General features: G+C 38.4%; 2 protein-coding genes across 2 annotated transcripts in view; both read right to left on the bottom strand.

The window, feature by feature from the left end:
* The window catches only part of nalf1a (NALCN channel auxiliary factor 1a), a 200,525-nt gene extending 193,578 nt beyond the window's left edge, over positions 1–6,947 (bottom strand). Inside the window, exon 1 of the mRNA XM_082165426.1 lies at positions 5,728–6,947. Coding sequence (XP_082021552.1) covers positions 5,728–6,414 — 687 coding nt within the window. The 5' untranslated portion in view covers positions 6,415–6,947. The remainder of the gene's footprint in view (positions 1–5,727) is intronic.
* Positions 6,948–12,950: 6,003 nt separating this feature from the next.
* On the bottom strand, positions 12,951–17,071 carry lig4 (ligase IV, DNA, ATP-dependent). Its single transcript, XM_082163534.1, has 2 exons — positions 16,810–17,071; positions 12,951–16,171 (listed from the first exon to the last, which is right to left on the bottom strand). Exon 2 carries the CDS (start codon positions 16,154–16,156, stop codon positions 13,430–13,432), a length of 2,727 nt encoding a protein of 908 aa, XP_082019660.1. The 5' UTR covers positions 16,157–16,171; positions 16,810–17,071; the 3' UTR covers positions 12,951–13,429.
* Positions 17,072–17,626: the final 555 nt, after the last annotated feature.

The raw sequence follows: 17,626 nt of genomic DNA, 5'->3' as shown, positions 1-17,626 counted from the left end.
CTTTTCACAAGATGTAAAAAAAAGTATCTGATGTCCCCAGAGTGTGTATGAGAAGTTTTAGTTCAAAATACCCAACAGATCATTTTTACAGCATGTTTAAACTGTCATTTTTTGGAGGTGAGAAAAACGTGCCATTTTAGTGTGTATCCCTTTAAATGCAAATGAGCTGCTGCTGCCGGCGCAGGGGGCGGAGCCTCACGAGCTTGCGCTCAGTGGCAGGACAATCTCATCTCACGGAATAATATTATCAAAACAGAAACTCTCAATAGCGGTGTTCCTTTCGACCCGAGTCGGACAATAATGCCCACAGAGCCAGAGAAAATATGCTGTATGGAGATATGGTTCTAACGTATTTGTCATCAGCTTTTATCCACTATTAATACAAGCCTGCTGTAGCGGACACCGTCCGAATGATGGGCAAAAATATACTGATGAGTTCAATTAAGTTTATTACATCACACAAAAGATGAAGCGTCAATTTTACTCCAGAAAATCACTGTAAGAGCTGAATAAACACAGTATAAGAAGAAGTGTGCATTAAAGTCTTAATGCACACTTTTACATTTTTTTTATGAAATATCTTGCTTTGTGTTCTGCAGAAGAAAGAAAGTAATACAGGTTTGGAACGAAAACACGGTGAGTAAAATGATGACAGGATTTTCACTTTTAGGTGAACTATACTGTCAGTCTATATCTGTTTATATGTTTTTGTTTCCTCTGAAACAATGTACTGATTACGAATTGTGGATACCCAATGAGGAACCAGCCTGGGATGGACAGGTGGAAGTGTGGCTTCTCTGAGGTTCTTTACAGTCCTTCCTTGAGGATTAAAGAAGGTGAATCTGTATGAAGTCTCCAAAACTCTTATTGTTGACTTACGTAAAACTCACGTTGACACTCATTAAGCCACTGTACAGTCTCCTTGGCAACCTATCTTCGAAGGCAATGATGACCCATTCAGATGTGTTCTGACCTTCATCACAAGACCCAAGTTGCAAGCATGTGCTACAATCAGTGTCTTTATTTCAAGAAAACACTTTATCAACGGAACATGGGTTACTAGAGTAAATCTAGTATCTAAATCTAGTTCTAAATCTATCAAAAATGATGCAAATAATCTTTAAAAAAATATGTCTCCATTGGTGTAAACGTGCGTGTTGGTCTGGCACATTATTACGGACCCCTGTGCAGTGGCAGTGAAGTAATGGAGCTCTGGGACACTGACCTTGGTCGCGGTTGTGTCCCTCACTAGAAGGCTGCAGCAGCCCACGGCAGGCTTTTATGAATAAGCAAACATGCTCAGCATTCTAATGCTACCATGGAGACCTGACCCAAGCCACAGCTCCACCCATCCCTCTAATCCCATCCAATCAGCTGCTTTATTTAAATGAATAGGAGTTTCAGGAGGTCTGATCCTATGATTTCATCTGAATGGCATATTAATGCAGTACACTATGACTTTTAATATTATAGTATGATTTATATTTACCCCATCAATGCACATTATTTAAAGAGCTCAAATAATGTGCATTGATGGGGTAAATATAAATCATACTATAATATTAATTAATATACTACACTAAACTTGACCATGGACAAAAGGTTGCAAACACCATGGTGAGGTATATCTATAGAAAGGGGGATAACTATTAAACCTGATAAGCTGGTAGAGCACCCATTAGGATGATTAAAAAAAGAGCCCGATTATGCAAAGCTTGAAATGAATGGGAAGTTGCTGAATCCTTTGTGTCTGGCAATTTGTGTGCATAGTTTAAAGACTAAAAACACACACAGTCACAATCACTCTTTCTCCCTTTCTTTCTTTATTGCATGTGCAAAAAGGCCTAGTGTTCTATTTCTAGTTAATTTTACTTCTAATTACACCTCATTTCTACTTCCAGAATTTTTTTCAAAACATTTTTGTTTTGTTTTTTCATTTTCTTTTTGGCAGAATGTACAGATTTATTCATGTGGGATTGAATATCCTGGACATTTTAATAGAAAAAAATGACCTGACTGCAAAAGATCAAATAAATGTAAAGTCTAAAAGGCCTTAGTTTTTTAGGGTAATGATAAATGTGTAGTATAATAGTTACATATCTGTAATGAATTATGTGTCTGTCTTTAACATTAATGCATAAAAATGTTTTATTATTTAAAATACTGTGGACTGGTGTATTATATTCTGATTTGAGCAGTATAAACACCTGATTATTAGGTTATGATCAGAAAGTTGTTGGTAGGGTCTAATTGTCTTATAGTAAAGGGTTCAGTTTACCAGAACCTAGGACTAGCACTGAAAACAACACCAGATTCTGACCTAAAGTTGTCTTATTTGTAACATAATTGCTACTTATTTTTCACGGAGGGTTAATTTCACTAATACAAATAATTGGGCACAAATAATTATCCTCTAAGTGGCAGATGACATTTTACATTTTTCACCTATGGGCAAATTTAATTATCAACAAAGCAAGGTTTTGCCTGTCCTCTGTAACTCTGGTTTTATATCAGTTTTAGTGTTTCATGCCAGGATTTGGATAAAGAAAACCACTCCTAGAAACAGCCTTTTTGATAGTCATCTTCTGTTGGCCAACACTAATAAAAGCCCCGTTTAAATAACACAGAGAGGAGTGCAGTGAGCAGTGATAGCATTAATGAGACAGAGGGGCACTGTGAGCTTTTTCTAAAATAAAAAGACAAGGAAAGCGGGGGGAAAAACATCCCTTCATAAACATGATAACAACATAGGGGCTTCTGTTTTGTATCATTTGCATTTCAGATTCTCTGATCCCACTCCTCAGTAACATGCAAATTCTGAATCCACTTACAGTTGGTTAAAACAAATGAGTTATAGAAAAGCACCCTGGTAAAGGAATCAGTCCACCCTAAAAAATGAAAATGTTGTATGCATTTGATTCCGTCCAACATTCTTTAAAATATCTTCAAAATAATAGGAAAGCCAGATGTGTTTTTAAACGACATGACAGTGTGTAAATGATGACAGAATTATTACTTTTTGGGTGAATCTATCAATCTATCAATACTGGATAGAGGATATACACAAAGGGAAATGTGGAAATCTGTGTAAGGAGAGACCAATATATGAATGACTGGTCATATTGTATTACAATGTTGAGAGAAAAGAAAAGTGTGTGAAACAGACAGAAGGGTGATAAAGACATGTCCCAAAACTGAGATTACTTGGAGGAGATGAACAAGCAATTGTGCCAAACCCTTGCGGAATCAAACCCTGCCAAATGTACCAACACTATCTATGGTCTTAGAGAAATGTAAGACTTGTCTTATCTATTCTCAGAAAATAGGGTTTCATCCAAATAGCGATCAATTCCATACCACAAGCACCTCCATTGCACATATCAGACACAATCAAAGATCTACATCAAATATTCACAGACTATATTAGGAGGTTTTCATCCACATTTCCAATTGAAATGTAATGAGGCCAGGACATTTTTAACTCGCTATGGAAAGAAACAGCAGATGTTAACTCATAGTATCCAATTATTTTGAATATAGTGCATGGAAAAGTCAAGGCAAGTAACAAAGCAAACTTCTCGTACTTAACATTTTTAATGATTAATTGAATACTTCACCTAAGTGAAAACACTGTAGTGAAAAAAAATAGTCAACTTTTGTTCTTCGGGACACTAAATGTTGTCCATGTTATCAGTGATGTGAATGCTTTGTCACAGAACAGTCTAGCTGTAACATTAGTGCAACTGTGCAGAGCTCAATACAGTAGCTAAGAATAGCACACTATTGAGTAAAACCTTCTTGAGTAAAACCTTCTTAGTTTATTTCTCTAATCACTACCCCCCTCTCTCCATTCATTTGTTTCTTACCTATTTATAATGTTGTACTGAATATTTAGCACATTTACACACAATACAAACACACACAACACACACAAGCAAATGCAACAGTGTCTCCCACACTCCAATGCAGTGCAAGGAAGATGCCGAATTAAATCAACCTGAACGCTAATCCGGCTGTCAGAGACGCTGTGTCACAGTGATTACCCATCCTCTCAGTCTCGCTCTGTCTTGCTTTCTGTCTCTATATCTCGCCGCTTAATCACAGCTGGGACTGGCTATCCCTTGCAGCTGCTTGCCAGAGGCTCTGACTGACTCCTGCCACCTCCCTCTGCATTACAGCCTTCATTCAAACTCACTTGTAGTTTATCAGGCTTCGGTAACATGGTTCGACAGTTATGTTAACGCTTAAAAATGTCTGTGTCTGAGTGTGAGAAATGCAACAGTCAAAATATTCTACCACATTTCACCATCATTTTCATTTCAAAAGCCATTGATTTGTTTAAAATGCATTCAACGTTAATGCACTAAAGACACAAAATAAATGACTTATAATGACTCGATATCTTCAGCCAGGCCAGAAATGATGAACACTTACGTGCACAGAAGAAAAAACAATGCAAAACAAAAGACTAATTTGTGGTTACTGGCCAGAATTGATATCCTCAACCAATACTTTGCAAGCATTTTATTGAAATAATTGTTCTGTATAGAAGCTGTTGCAGAGAGATTATTCATGTGGGACGTTTCTGAATATCAAATGTGGCTGTCACTTTAGTGAGAAATAAAATATAAAAATAAGAAGAAGAAGAAGAAGAAGAAGAAGAAGGGGGAAAAAAAACAGCACACATGTATTCAAATGTTTAAACGGCTCATGTAACAATTAAATAACGTCCCCTGCATCAAAAGGCATGTCACCATTATTAGAGTTGGCCAACACGACTAAGCGTATTTCAGCACCACGGACAGCGAACAGCCCAGCAACACAGACTTCAAGAGCGTCGGTGCTGTGAGCAAAAATCGAGTCCTTTGCCAAATGAACCAGTGAATAAGCAAAACACGCCGCCACCCACTTATTCGCCAGCTTGGTGCCTCCTTCATTTAAACGTCAACTTGCAAGCTCTCGGTAAATGTCTGAGCATTAATTACACGCAGCAACACAAACGTAAAGAATATGGTAAGATCGGCACACGGGAGCTAAACACTGTGCCATTTTTTTCGTCACCAGTAGTAGCCTAATCAATTTAAGATGACAGCGGGAGCTCGAAAATTAATATTAATGTCAAGTTTATGGCGGTTAAGAGGGCACCCTGTTGCAGCGCGCGCAGAGTGCTGTGCAAACAAGACCAATGAGCGAGGGAAAAGACTCTTTTGATAGATTATCTGAGAAATCACCGGTCCTCTATTTGCGTTATTGAAATGTACTCAGTGATGGACGTGAATGAACACCTGGCGGAGCAGCTCTATTATTCAGTTCAGAGAGACGCCGCGCGGGCACCTGCGCGCTGTAGAATGACGCACACACGTTGGAAGATTGCCTTTGCAGCGTTGTGTGCATTGACACAGTAACCTTGGATCAGCAGCGACTTTTAATTCCCTCCGTAAGATTAAACCAAAACCATAGATTTTGCGTTGATCACGCTGCGCAGCAGTGAATAAATGGAGGCACGGTGAAGGGAAAAGTTTAAATACCTGTCTGATTGTCATTCCCCTCAAAATGCAAAGTTGGCTTCCAACTGATGCGAAATGCGGAAAAAATAGAGTACAATATGAAAAGCACTTTTCCCCTAGTAAAATATCACCATGTTACTGTCACCAGTTACCATGACGACTGAGAACGAACACCCAACTATTCAAGGATAAGCGAGAGATCCAGATAATACAACCTTACCTTGCATTCTTCCATGCACGTCCTTACTGAGTACACATCCGTCTCGTATTTGTCTGCCATCATCTCAAATTCCTCATATTTCTCCTGCGCATGCAGGTCATAACGCTGGTATGCCTGAACGCACTGACTGCATCTGTTTTGGTCGCCGTCCATGATCGCGTCAAGGCTGCAGTTCAAATTGTCCGGACTTAATGATCCGTAAAGCAAATCCATAAGAGAGTACGAATTACAAAAGGAAAGGTACAAATTGCTTATGTTCAACCACCGAGTCCCCTCCGTTTCCGAAAGGCCCCTGCACAAGTGGTCAGCGTCGACAAAAGTGAAGCAGTATTCAGACAAACTATCCGGGAGGCAAGTTTCTAGTTGCCACAAAGGTTTGGTAGAATTGACTACAAAAATAGCATCTTCGTTTCTTCTGAGGCTGCTGTGTGTTGAAGGGAGGTCGGGTCTGTGGTTTGCGCTCATGTCCATTGATGCTGATTTGTCTCGGGTCCATGTCAGTTTGGCCTCGGCGCAGAACCACAGATGATCAGAAAGTAGAACGGTTAGAAATAAGAGGGACGCTAAGGACAATCGCCATCGCTGGGCCCTCTCGGAGTCGGTGAATGGCTTCTCGTTCTCGCGGGGAGCACACCAAATGTTTAAGCTGTCATCTCGCTGCCGACACTTCCAAGCACCGCTGGTCATATTTTGGGAAAGCGCAGCGCTGGCTGACTCCACCGTGGGGGCTTTTCTGCCACAATAGTCATTGACGGGATGTCTATCTTGAGTTTTGACCACTAAACGATGGCTAGCGAGCGGTCATGGCTCACCTCCGCGATTAACTGCAATTCCCGATCAGTTGCTGTGTTCAGGGGGATTACTGCTTTCATTGTCGAATCCCCTCTCCCCGTGCTTCTCCGGAGAAAAACCCAGTTATCTGTAGCAACATGTCTCTCCCTGCTCGTCTGTCATGGGTTCCGCTCTCCCCTTTTGCGCAGAGCCGCTATAACACGGAAAAGCCACTGTCTGGCCGCTCGCTCTGATTCAGGGCTTTCTGGTGAAAAGCGCAAGGACTCCTCGTTTTAACACGCCGAATTTCGCCTCTTCGGTCAGACAAGGTGGGATCTTTTCTCGCGAAATGATCCACAGTCATTTTGGCCAAATGTTAAGTTGCCGCCATGTTCGTTTTGAAAGAGTTCTTGAAAGAGAGCAGGGTCATTTGCGTCAGCTCATGAAATGTGATTGATCCATCATAGCTACCCGACCAATTAGCAAACTGTTCATATAGGCTGAACTGATAAATCATTGCAAGAGATGACATGGTTTGGTGTACAAGAAAATAAGACCTCATAATCATCATGTTAGAATCTACTGTATACATTTACATCAACAGGTTGAACAGCTGCACATAAGCTTTTCCACTGTAAAACCAAATGTTACCATATAAAGCACATTCTCAGATATGACAATGATATGCCTGACACATTGTGTGAGCAATTATTTACAAAAAGGTAGACCAATTCTTGTTAATGCATAACACAACATAATGGATGAATGCCCGGTTTCCCAGAGCTTTAACCTTTAGTCCCAGGCTAAAATGAATGTTTGTCGTAACTGAAAGCAACTTGCACTGGCATATTTTAGGATATTTAAAATAAAACACTGTTTCTTCTCAAGATGCTCACCAGTATATTATGTTTTATTTATTTATTTTCTCCCAAATGCACATGTATAAAAGCTACTTAAATTTCCTAGTTGAACTAAGGCCTAATCTTGTCTTAATCTAAGCCCTGTCTGTGAAACCAGGCCATAGTGTTAATGAAACTTACCGTGTTTATGAAAATAATTAAAACAAATTATTTTAGCAATAATATTTTCTTAAAGGGATAGTTCATCCAAAAAAATTAAAATACTTACTGAAACCAAATTACTTGTTTGTAAACAGCCCCCTAATGAACTATTTTCATGTGAAATGTATGGATCTCTATAAACAGTCTTTTTTGCTACACCCCTTTTTCAGTTTTCCTTAGTGGTGGTTAGCATTTTTTGTGTGTCAGCCATGTGTGAACCTGTCACATTTGCATAAATTGACAAACACACACTCACACAGCATGTAATGACCCGAAGCTTGACACGTTTGAGTTGTCTAATCAACGGCATATGTGCTCATGCTTACAAAATGCATTTGCCCTTTCATCTCCTTTATTCGCTAATCAGCAGCAAGAGGTTTGATGTTGTGAAGAGAAAGCGTAATGCTAAATGCGAGAAAAAAGAAAAGAAAAAAAGAAAAAGAAAAACATGTGCCTAATGTGTATTGACCTGACACTAATTATTAACATAAAATGCAATAAAAATGATAAGAAATCTCTGTGCGTGCTATTTTCTATAGCCTACACATATTTGCAATGCATGTTTTTTTCCCAGATGTTAAGAATTCAATAACAGAAATCTATATTCTATATGTCTATAGAATGTCTATATTCAGTCTAAAAATTAAATTAAATTTTTTATTAAAAGGAGGTGTACGAGGAAGGAAGTGGGAAAGAAAACAGGATGCACATAGAAAACACTCCACCTTCGCAAAATGCTTCTTGTGAGAACAGTGGTGTTTGTTTATCTGACTATTTGTTATTTCTGGTCATTAACTATTAGTCAAGCTACAATTAAGACCTGCATTTCATGTTAAAGTAGCAATTACAGGGATTTTCCTCTTCCTCATTCCAGCAGTATTTGTCAGCTACAGGACATATGGTCACACGCTAACAACTGCTACAACATGCTTTGTCATGCGTCAGGTTTTGCCCTATTTATGTCATCTGTTCTTGCAGTGGTTTTCAATCCTGGTCCTGGGGACCCACAGCTCTGCACATTTTGTATGTCTCCCTTATTTACCACACCTGATTCAGATCATCAGCTTGTTAGATGAGAGCTCTATGAACTGAACTTAATTTGTCAGATAAGAGACACATACCAAATGTGGAGAGCAGTGGGTCCCCATGGGATTGAAAATTGAAACAACCATTCACAAGGTCACAGAGTTTATATTACATGACAATGAGTGATATCACAACACTTTTTGATTACAAATTCTGAAAGCCTGTATATTGCTATTAAATTGATATACTGCAATGTGTTTTGTGCTTGGTAAATTCATACACAACTGGTGTAAGGCTATAGTGATGCAGGTCAGGAGTGTGGGAAGTAGAGGTGCCATCTTTCAGCACACCTGAGGATGTTATCTGAAGGGCACAAAATTCATAGACAAGGTCAGAGGCATTTTGTCTACATCAACTGCAGGGAACCAGAGATTCAAACTGAAACTCTTATAATTAATAGGTTTCCTGTGTTAAAGAAACCAAACTGACTGACTTGAAGCAAAACAACTTTGGGGGATGCATTGCCATTGTTTATTCACAGTTAGCATTACATTTGATCAGACATCATTACTGGAAACCCCTGAGAGCTAATTCAAAATGAGCAAAATCAATAGGATTGTGAGAATTATTTTTCTCCCACCATGATGTTCTCTGAGGCTTTATTTGCTGTAATCAAACTGTAATCAGATACATTACACAACCCAGAAATGAGAGACTGAAGAAATGTCTCTCCAAAAGAAGCTTTTAGATGGTATCTATTTTTATATAAGTTTTTACATATGTACATACATCTGCTTGTACACAATTATGTCATTAGGATAAAAAGGAGAAAATGACACCAGGCACAGGCATTTAAACAATACAGATCATTCTTAACAAGGATTTCATACAAAGACATTTAGATCAAAACATGCCCTTACAGAGGTGCAAGGCAAATCCTCTCTTTTCTCCACAACCCTTTTCAAAATGTTTCATCACTTCAAAGCGAAGATTCAGAAGCAGGTCAATGACAACATATAATCCCCCAGTATGTGGATTTATCCTCCCTTCTCCTGAGACAGGAAACAGACAGTGAAAAATACTCAGACTGAATTTCTTATCTGAATATGAGCACTATCACACTAATTTAGAGGATTTTAGGCTGGGAATCTGAGACCTGCAAACTTCATTCATACATTAGAAAAAGTCACTTCCACAGCGGGTGTGCGTATGTGTGCTGAGATCATGGCATTAAAATGACAATAGTATTCAAGCTGAGCAAACACACTAAGCAAGGCTATAATTCACCAGACTCTCAAATTATACAGCATGACTCATGTGTAAGAATGTAATGTTATGATGGTTGAATTTCCACCAGTACTTTCACATTATAATACTTTCTTCCTGTTCTGTTTCCTTTTCATTTTGAAGACATTATTACCAGCCACAACAATAATTTATCATCATCATCACTGTTTCTTTCATTAGTAACTATTCTCATCTCAATAACAACAATAATAACTGTTTTCTCTGAAAAAGACCAATGGCTCCAGACAAGAGACAACAGGATAAAATTATATTTATAAAAACAACTGGCAGGACACAGAGCTGCATTAAGCCATCTGGACATACACATGCCATGCAGTGTCCAAGGACACCAAATAATTCAGGAGAAATTAGAATGGTGGGTAATGAGGGTTGCCTAAAAAAAAATGTTATCACTCCATATATGATCAACAACAGTATAACTCTGTCCAATTAAAGACTAATTGCTTTTGACATACTATATCTTCCTTGAAAATACTGATGAAAATCCCATCCCGATTAAAAAAAAAAAAGTCTCTGAAATATTAGACTTTCAGGGCTTCTTTATACTGTAAAAAGATTTTGAAGCATTGGACATCCAGAGTGGTTATAGAACTAACTTGAGTCAGACACACTCATTTGCAAGGCAAATCTACAATTTTTGAGTAAAGTCTTCTGGCTCTCAATGGGGAGGAATGCATTCCTGTCAAATGCATGCTGCCATTTCCAACCTCTTTATTTCCAGCAAGCCCCAGGGTAATGTATCCTCTCTTTTCTACCTAGTATAAACATCAAATTGCTGCTGCTAAATTACTAGACTTCACTGCTCAAAGAGAGATTAGCCATGTAAGAAAACATGAGCTGCTTTCCTCTTGAAGAACAGAAAATGGACATCATAAACAAAAACAAAAACACAAATCTGTGAACTAATTTTACCAAAACTCTGATTTCAATACAATTAAATTGCTAAGCCTGTGTTCTAAACAAAATCAGTGACCAACTTCTAGCATTGCAGTCAAGCTATGATGCCCTGACCTTTTCCATACAGGAAGCTTTCAACACTGGGCACGCCACCTGGCAGGCACTGTGACACATCTTCGGTCAGATTCATATTGCCTTCCAGTGTCCTTGCTTTTCTTGTCCAAACCCTGTAACAGCAAGATTTCCGTGCGTTAGTGTGCATCACTCTCCCTAGATCAGCACGGCAGGGTGATTTCACACTCAAAGCCCAGGATATATATGTGTGAAAGACAAAACACACACACACACACACACACACACACACACACACACACACACACACAATTGAAAAGAGAATTTCATTTTCAAGAGAATTTTCAAGCCTAGGACTAGGCTTAAGCCTAGTCCTAGACTAAAATGCATGTTTGAGCTAACTGAAATAACTTGCACTGACATATCATATAACTTGTCAGTGTTTTGTCTCAAGATGCACCCCAGTAAGGTTTTTTCCTAAGACACGTTTATATTACAAGCTACTTAAATGTCCTAATTTACATAAGGCCTACTCCTAGCTTAATCTAAGCCCTATCTGTGGATCCAGGCCTGGGAGTTTTTAATTTTCTAAATTAATCTTAGAATCTAAAAATTAAAAGAAACCTATTTTCAAGTGTAGCACAGGACTTAACAAGAAAGGTCACCTTAAAATGAGAACTGTTCACTCACCCTTGAAACCCCCCTTTTTTTTGTTCTTTTTTTTTTGTGGAACACAAAAGGATCTATCCTGCAAAATATCTGGGCTGCTCTTTTCCACACAATAAAAAAGGAAGGTGATTATAGCATGATAAAACAATTTTTTTTTTAAGTATCTGTATAGATTCAGAATGATATCGAAGTCATTTTTTCTCAGTCATTATGATTTTTTTTTTTTTATCTTGAGAGAACCAGTTAATACTCGCAAAATACTCATTTTATTTAAACATTTTACTTTTTTTTTTTTTTTTTTTTTTGAGAGAGAACCATCCCTTTGAAGATGTTATTGATGTTTATGGCTAACATAATCCATATTTTGCTTTGTTTATTTAAAATCGTACAGGTGTGATGACTTCTGTATGTGTACATTTTGTCCATTTGTTTAGAATAATATTACAGATAATGCTAAATTATATCAATCCAATATGACAAGTAATTCTAAACAATAAGACAAAGAGCATCGCTAAGAGAGACAGTAAAGGCCTGCTCACACTAAGAGCGATAATAACTGAATTAGCATCCACACCAGCAGACAATATTGTACTGTTTATTCTAAGCTCACCCTTCAGTTATGCTGTCTACTGCTTTAAATGCCTGAGCTCTTTAAGCAGGATGGATTCTGATTGGCTGTCAATGTTTTTATTATTGTTCATGAGCTGTATAAAATAAAATAAAATTTTTTTAAAAAATCATAATTCTGGAAGTGATTCCAACAATATTGTTTCTATGTCCATTTATAGTGGTGTGGACTCTGTTATTCTTTTATATTTAGAACAATTTGAACTGTAATTGTTACGCCCCTCGTGTGAATGGGCCTTAAGACTATACATACAACACAATATCAAAAAAATGTTACACGTCTGTGGAACAGTAAACAATTTCCCTCCCTAAATCACAAAGTTGTCTTGGGACAATCTTTTTATTATGGCTCTGCAACATAAATTTCCACACCAAAGCACCTTCCTATACTAAATGTGGATTTCACAACTTATAACTCAGTGCAAGCACATTACACTTTCCTTTTCAAAGAAGGATGGCTTTGTCACTCACACTTCATCACAAACTCACACCAATTACCTAGTGTAATATCCATATTACACAAATGCAAATCTATCTTTATAATACCTAGACACACAGTTGACTGTTTGTGTGTGAAGCCTCAATCATTCTATTAGCACTCTGGAAATTAGATCTCTGGAAGCATTACTGTAACTCCCCTTCCAAACAATTAGAAAGTAACAGCTCTCACACAATAAATTTGGTGTGCTTGACAAGCTGTTCAAATGGAACTTCAGGCTTGTCAGAACCTCAATTTGTCTGACTGTAACGAGTCAAGTTAATGTACAAGAAAAACACTTTTGACAGGTTCAATTAAAATTTTGAATGCTTCTTTAATAATCAAATTTAATTACACATTATTTTGCATTTAATTTCCATCTTAAGCAACAGTAACTATTATGTAATTTAAAGGGCAAAATGTAAAGGCAAACATTCCTAAGCATTAGGTTATATCAGCCTATGATGTGACTTTGACATTTTTATTTAGAATAAAACACAGCATAAGAAAAATAAAGTAATTTATCTAAAATGGTTTATTCTTGTTTTCACAAACAACTTTTTCTCAGTGCTTCTTCTTTGTCTTACATAGCGCTTTAAATCAGAGACATTTGACAAACTTTAAAAGGCAACGAAAAACATTTTTCAGCAGCAAAATTACACTCTTGCTAAAAACAAACTTCTCATAATTCAAATTGTGATGCTTACAGTCCCATCATTAGTTTAGTTAAAAACATTTTAATGGTTACCTTTAATGCAACAGTAATGTCGTTATATTACGTATATTTTGCGTATTATATTAGGTAGTCGATCTCATCCTCTACATGGCCTGCTTTGATGGAATCAGTCACCCAAGATTCCCGAATAATTTTGAACTTCTTAGTATAAAGTTGCCTCAGTGTCTTTAAGTCCAGAGCCCTTCTCTCACCTTCTACGATGACATGCGAGATTCCTTCTTTCAGTTTTTCCACAACTTTACCACCATGGAATCGGAATTCTAAGGCACGTGTGTCCAAACATGTACCCCGGATAATGGATTTTGGATCTTCTAAGTCAGCACACCGGTCAAAGTATGCACTGTAAGGCCTAAAAATGCTAGTGGGCAAGTCATCCCAGGCATTCTCTGCTTCTATCTTAGCCACAGAAGGACATTTAGCTTCTGTGGGGACAATCCTTTCAAAGACTTCCATCAGCTGCTGTTCATCCGTGTCAACGTAATAACTGTCTCCATACTGATCATACTCTTTAGAGAAGTGGTCCCTTGTGGAGGGTGACATATGGATCATGTGACGTGGTTGCCATGGTATAACCTGCTTATTTTCCAGACACTCCAGAAGCCAAGCAGCCCACACCACATCATGCTGGTCTGAAGAGACGAGGTTCTTCACTCTCATGTTCTGCACAGCTGCTATCACACAGTACGTGTCTTTTCCAGGGTTCTGCACAACAATGCCTCCGCAACGGGCCACACCTTTCTCAAGCTCTGCCTTGGAATGTACATCATCGCCATTTATCACACAAAACTCAACATCTTCAAACATATCCGTCTCTTTGGCAACTGCAGATAAATCCTGGGATTTAAAGTGGCTAATGACTCCGATGGTCTTCTTGGGCTTGGCTACAAATTTGCGCTTCTTTTTTTCAGGCTGGTCCTCTTGGATGTGCAGATGTCTAGATGCCAGCTTTCCAGAAGCCCTGGAGCGGAACTGGCTCAGTTCGGTCAAGGTCATGCACTGATGCCACTCTTTGTCTTCTCTGATTCTTTCTATTCTGGGGAAACGCAATGTGCAGTTGGTTTTATACATTTCACTAGAAACGATCTCTGCCGCTTTGACTTGTAGGATCACTGAGTTGCGTGGTTCTATGTAAACCTCTGGTTTTTCTGTTCCACACAAGATGGCCGCTGGAGGATTATTTTTGTTGTAAACTTTCCAATGTTTGGCTAACTTCAGACCAAGATCGTACAGTTCTTTCAAAGTGTAGCCTGATCCAATGCGGCAGAGGGTGTGGAATACTGTGGGTTTCTCCCCAGGACTTGGCACCTCTGCTACCGCACAGAGAAAATGAGAGAGCATCCCGCTTCTCCGGCCTTTACCCCAGTAGCCTCCCACTATCAGCAGATCGAGTTCATCCATCAGACCGTCCACATATTCTGGCTTAATTTTCAGCCATCCTTCACCACGTTTATCCGGTTTGTAGATGGACATGGGATCCTTAATCATAATACCCTCTTCCAGATTGTCAATGGCTTCATTGAGGAAATTCACTACTTCTTGCATGGTTTTGCCATCCGATTTACTGACCAGCTGGATACGGCCTTTGAGGGGGTTGAAGACAGTCTCAAGAGTTTCGTAGCGCTGCTTGAGAGGTTCATTTCCAAACTTCTGATTGTTCACTAACAAAACATCAAATACACAAAAGCAGGTTTGCAAATCAGAGTCATCCATCAGCTTTTTAATATCAAACTTACTGCCCTTTTGCATGAAGGTCTCAGTTGTGGGGTTATAAGCCATCATCTCTCCATCCAGTATGCAGTTCACCACATGAGGTTTGAAGACATTGTGTATGTATGGTGTGAGGGAGCCCTCTAGTGGAGAGGCCCCAAACTGTTGTGTGTACTCATAAGAGTTCCTTGTATAGTATTTGTAAACATCTCCAGCTTTGTGCAGCTGAATGCGTTCACCATCGAGCTTTGTCTCAATATAGAATGGCCGGTTGCCCATTTGCTTCTCTATCTGTCTGATTTTGGCGACAGCAGCCAGCATTGGTTTAAATGCAGAAAACAGCTCAATGGAGACCTCACTGAGGGACACAGATGGATCATGAAGTTGTAGGCACACTTTATTCAGATCTGTGGTGACATTGTAGAGTTCTGATGCATCTGGATGGAAAACCTGAAGAATTGTCTCCTTGCTAATGCCAAGTTTCATGTCCTTGAGGATCATTCGAATGAGCCACTTCTGTTCCAAAGCTGAGCTCTGAGTTATCAGATGCAAAAGACTTTTCTTCACTTGATCCTTCTGTTTGCTGGCATTGTTGACTGCTACAGAATCCAAGAAGTCGTTGACTTCCTTAATGCTTAAATTCCCCTGACTTGTACACCTTTTTTTCAGGACAAAGTAGGCTGTAAGGGCAAAGTCACCTGCTTCTCCTTGAGATGTGGTTGGAGCTCTGTAATTTAGAAGTTTGTTTGCCTCAGGTCCATTTTTAGGTAAGCCTAAAACCTCAATATACAGTTTGGCAAGCATGTTCTCTTTTATACCGTAAGCCATTCGCTCTCGTTCAAATTGAGGCACAAAGAGACGCATTGCTGCGTAAAATGAATCTGTGGTGTTGGAATTGTCCTTGTGAAGTGCTGCGTGAAAATTCCTCCATGAATCTATAAACTCCTTTAGGATTTTGCTTTTGTCTGGTCGGAGTTTGGTCTTTTGAATCTTCTCCAGAACTGTGCAGAGGTGTATGAACGGAACTTGTGCAGCAACAGAGGTCTGTGGTGTGGCATCACTTGAGGCTCCTTCCATTATTGCAGAGGACACCTTAGAGGGGGAAAAAAGCAATAGCAGATTTTATCCAAAGGATAAAATAATAAGATAATCAACCATGATTCATGGTTTTTACTAGAGCTAGTAAAAAAAAATATTTGAAGTATATGAAGAGCCTATAAATGTATATTAATTTTCATTGAGGAGCAGTAACGTAACCTTCTAACATTCTAACACAAGAACATGAACAGAACATTACACTCATTTAAGCCTAAAACTGAAAATAAATCAAATAAATTTATAAATAATCTTAAATCTCAATTTGCCTATTACTATAGACATAAAGTACAGTTAGTACACACCACTTTTACTAATTCAAATCATTTATTTGAATTATTTATGCCTATTAAAATATATATTATGTGTTGCATTGCAATTTTTTTTGTCAAAGCATACTTTTGTTTAAGATTTTCTGTTTAAGAAAGGAAAAGATTAGCTATAATTATAATTTGTGTAACAAATGGGAGCATGTCAGGATCAATGTTCTTTCCTAATAAAATTATAAAATGTTAGATTATTAAACGATTTCTACAGTTTGTAAAACGCATTGTTTTTGGAAATTAACATAATATTTACATAGGAGACAACATCATATACAAAAAAATAATAATAAAAAAATACATAGTAGTTACCCAGTTAACGAAGACTTGTACTTCTGAAACGGGAGTCAATTCAATGATTCAACTTCCGTGTTATTTACAGGACGTTTAAACCGTGTCCGAGACATCAGTTATATGATAAACAACCCCGGTTTAACTTTATAACTTGATTTAATTAGCGATTCGTTCGTGTAATATAATATTATGTATGCAGCGAATCTTATAAATTCCAGCTACTGCGACTATCAGGAATTTTTTTGATGTAACACAAGGCAGTTACTTCTTCTCCTGGTTTGATGGAAACTCACTCCTTTCGGACTTTACCGCCACCTATTGAACATAACCTGAAAAAGCGAGGCATAAAACTAGGTCCAGTAATTTATGGGTTTAAAAAATAACTGGTATTACTATCTTTGTGGGGGCACTTACTGTACCTTTTTTCTCTTGTTTATAAATTAGACTATGTACTTTTTTTTCTTTTCTTTTTTTCTTTTTTGCAATAGTGCAATAGCCAGTAATAGTGCAATGTAACCAGAGCAGAAGCCAATAAAGTGTTAGTGCACAATTGTGCATTTTAATGCCCATTGTCCATTTAAAGTGACAGTACACAGTCATTTGTGTGTTCTCGGGTCCTTTGTCATTGGGGGGGGCAAACGAATTATGGGGATGAAAGGTTGGATGGCACCAAGGTATTCAGGGCTCTGACAGCTTGGGGGGAAAAGCTATTACAGAACCTTGCAGTGCGGGTCCTGATGCTGCATAACCTCCTGCCTGATGGTAGAGGGACAAACACACTGTGGGAGGGGTGGGAGGGGTCCTTTACAATGGCAGAGGCTCTGCGCACACAGCG

The sequence above is a fragment of the Leuciscus leuciscus genome (genome assembly GCF_965113295.1).
Source record: "Leuciscus leuciscus genome assembly, chromosome: 3".
Taxonomy (NCBI): Eukaryota; Metazoa; Chordata; class Actinopteri; order Cypriniformes; family Leuciscidae; genus Leuciscus; species Leuciscus leuciscus.
This window is presented reverse-complemented; position numbering and strand designations above follow the sequence as displayed.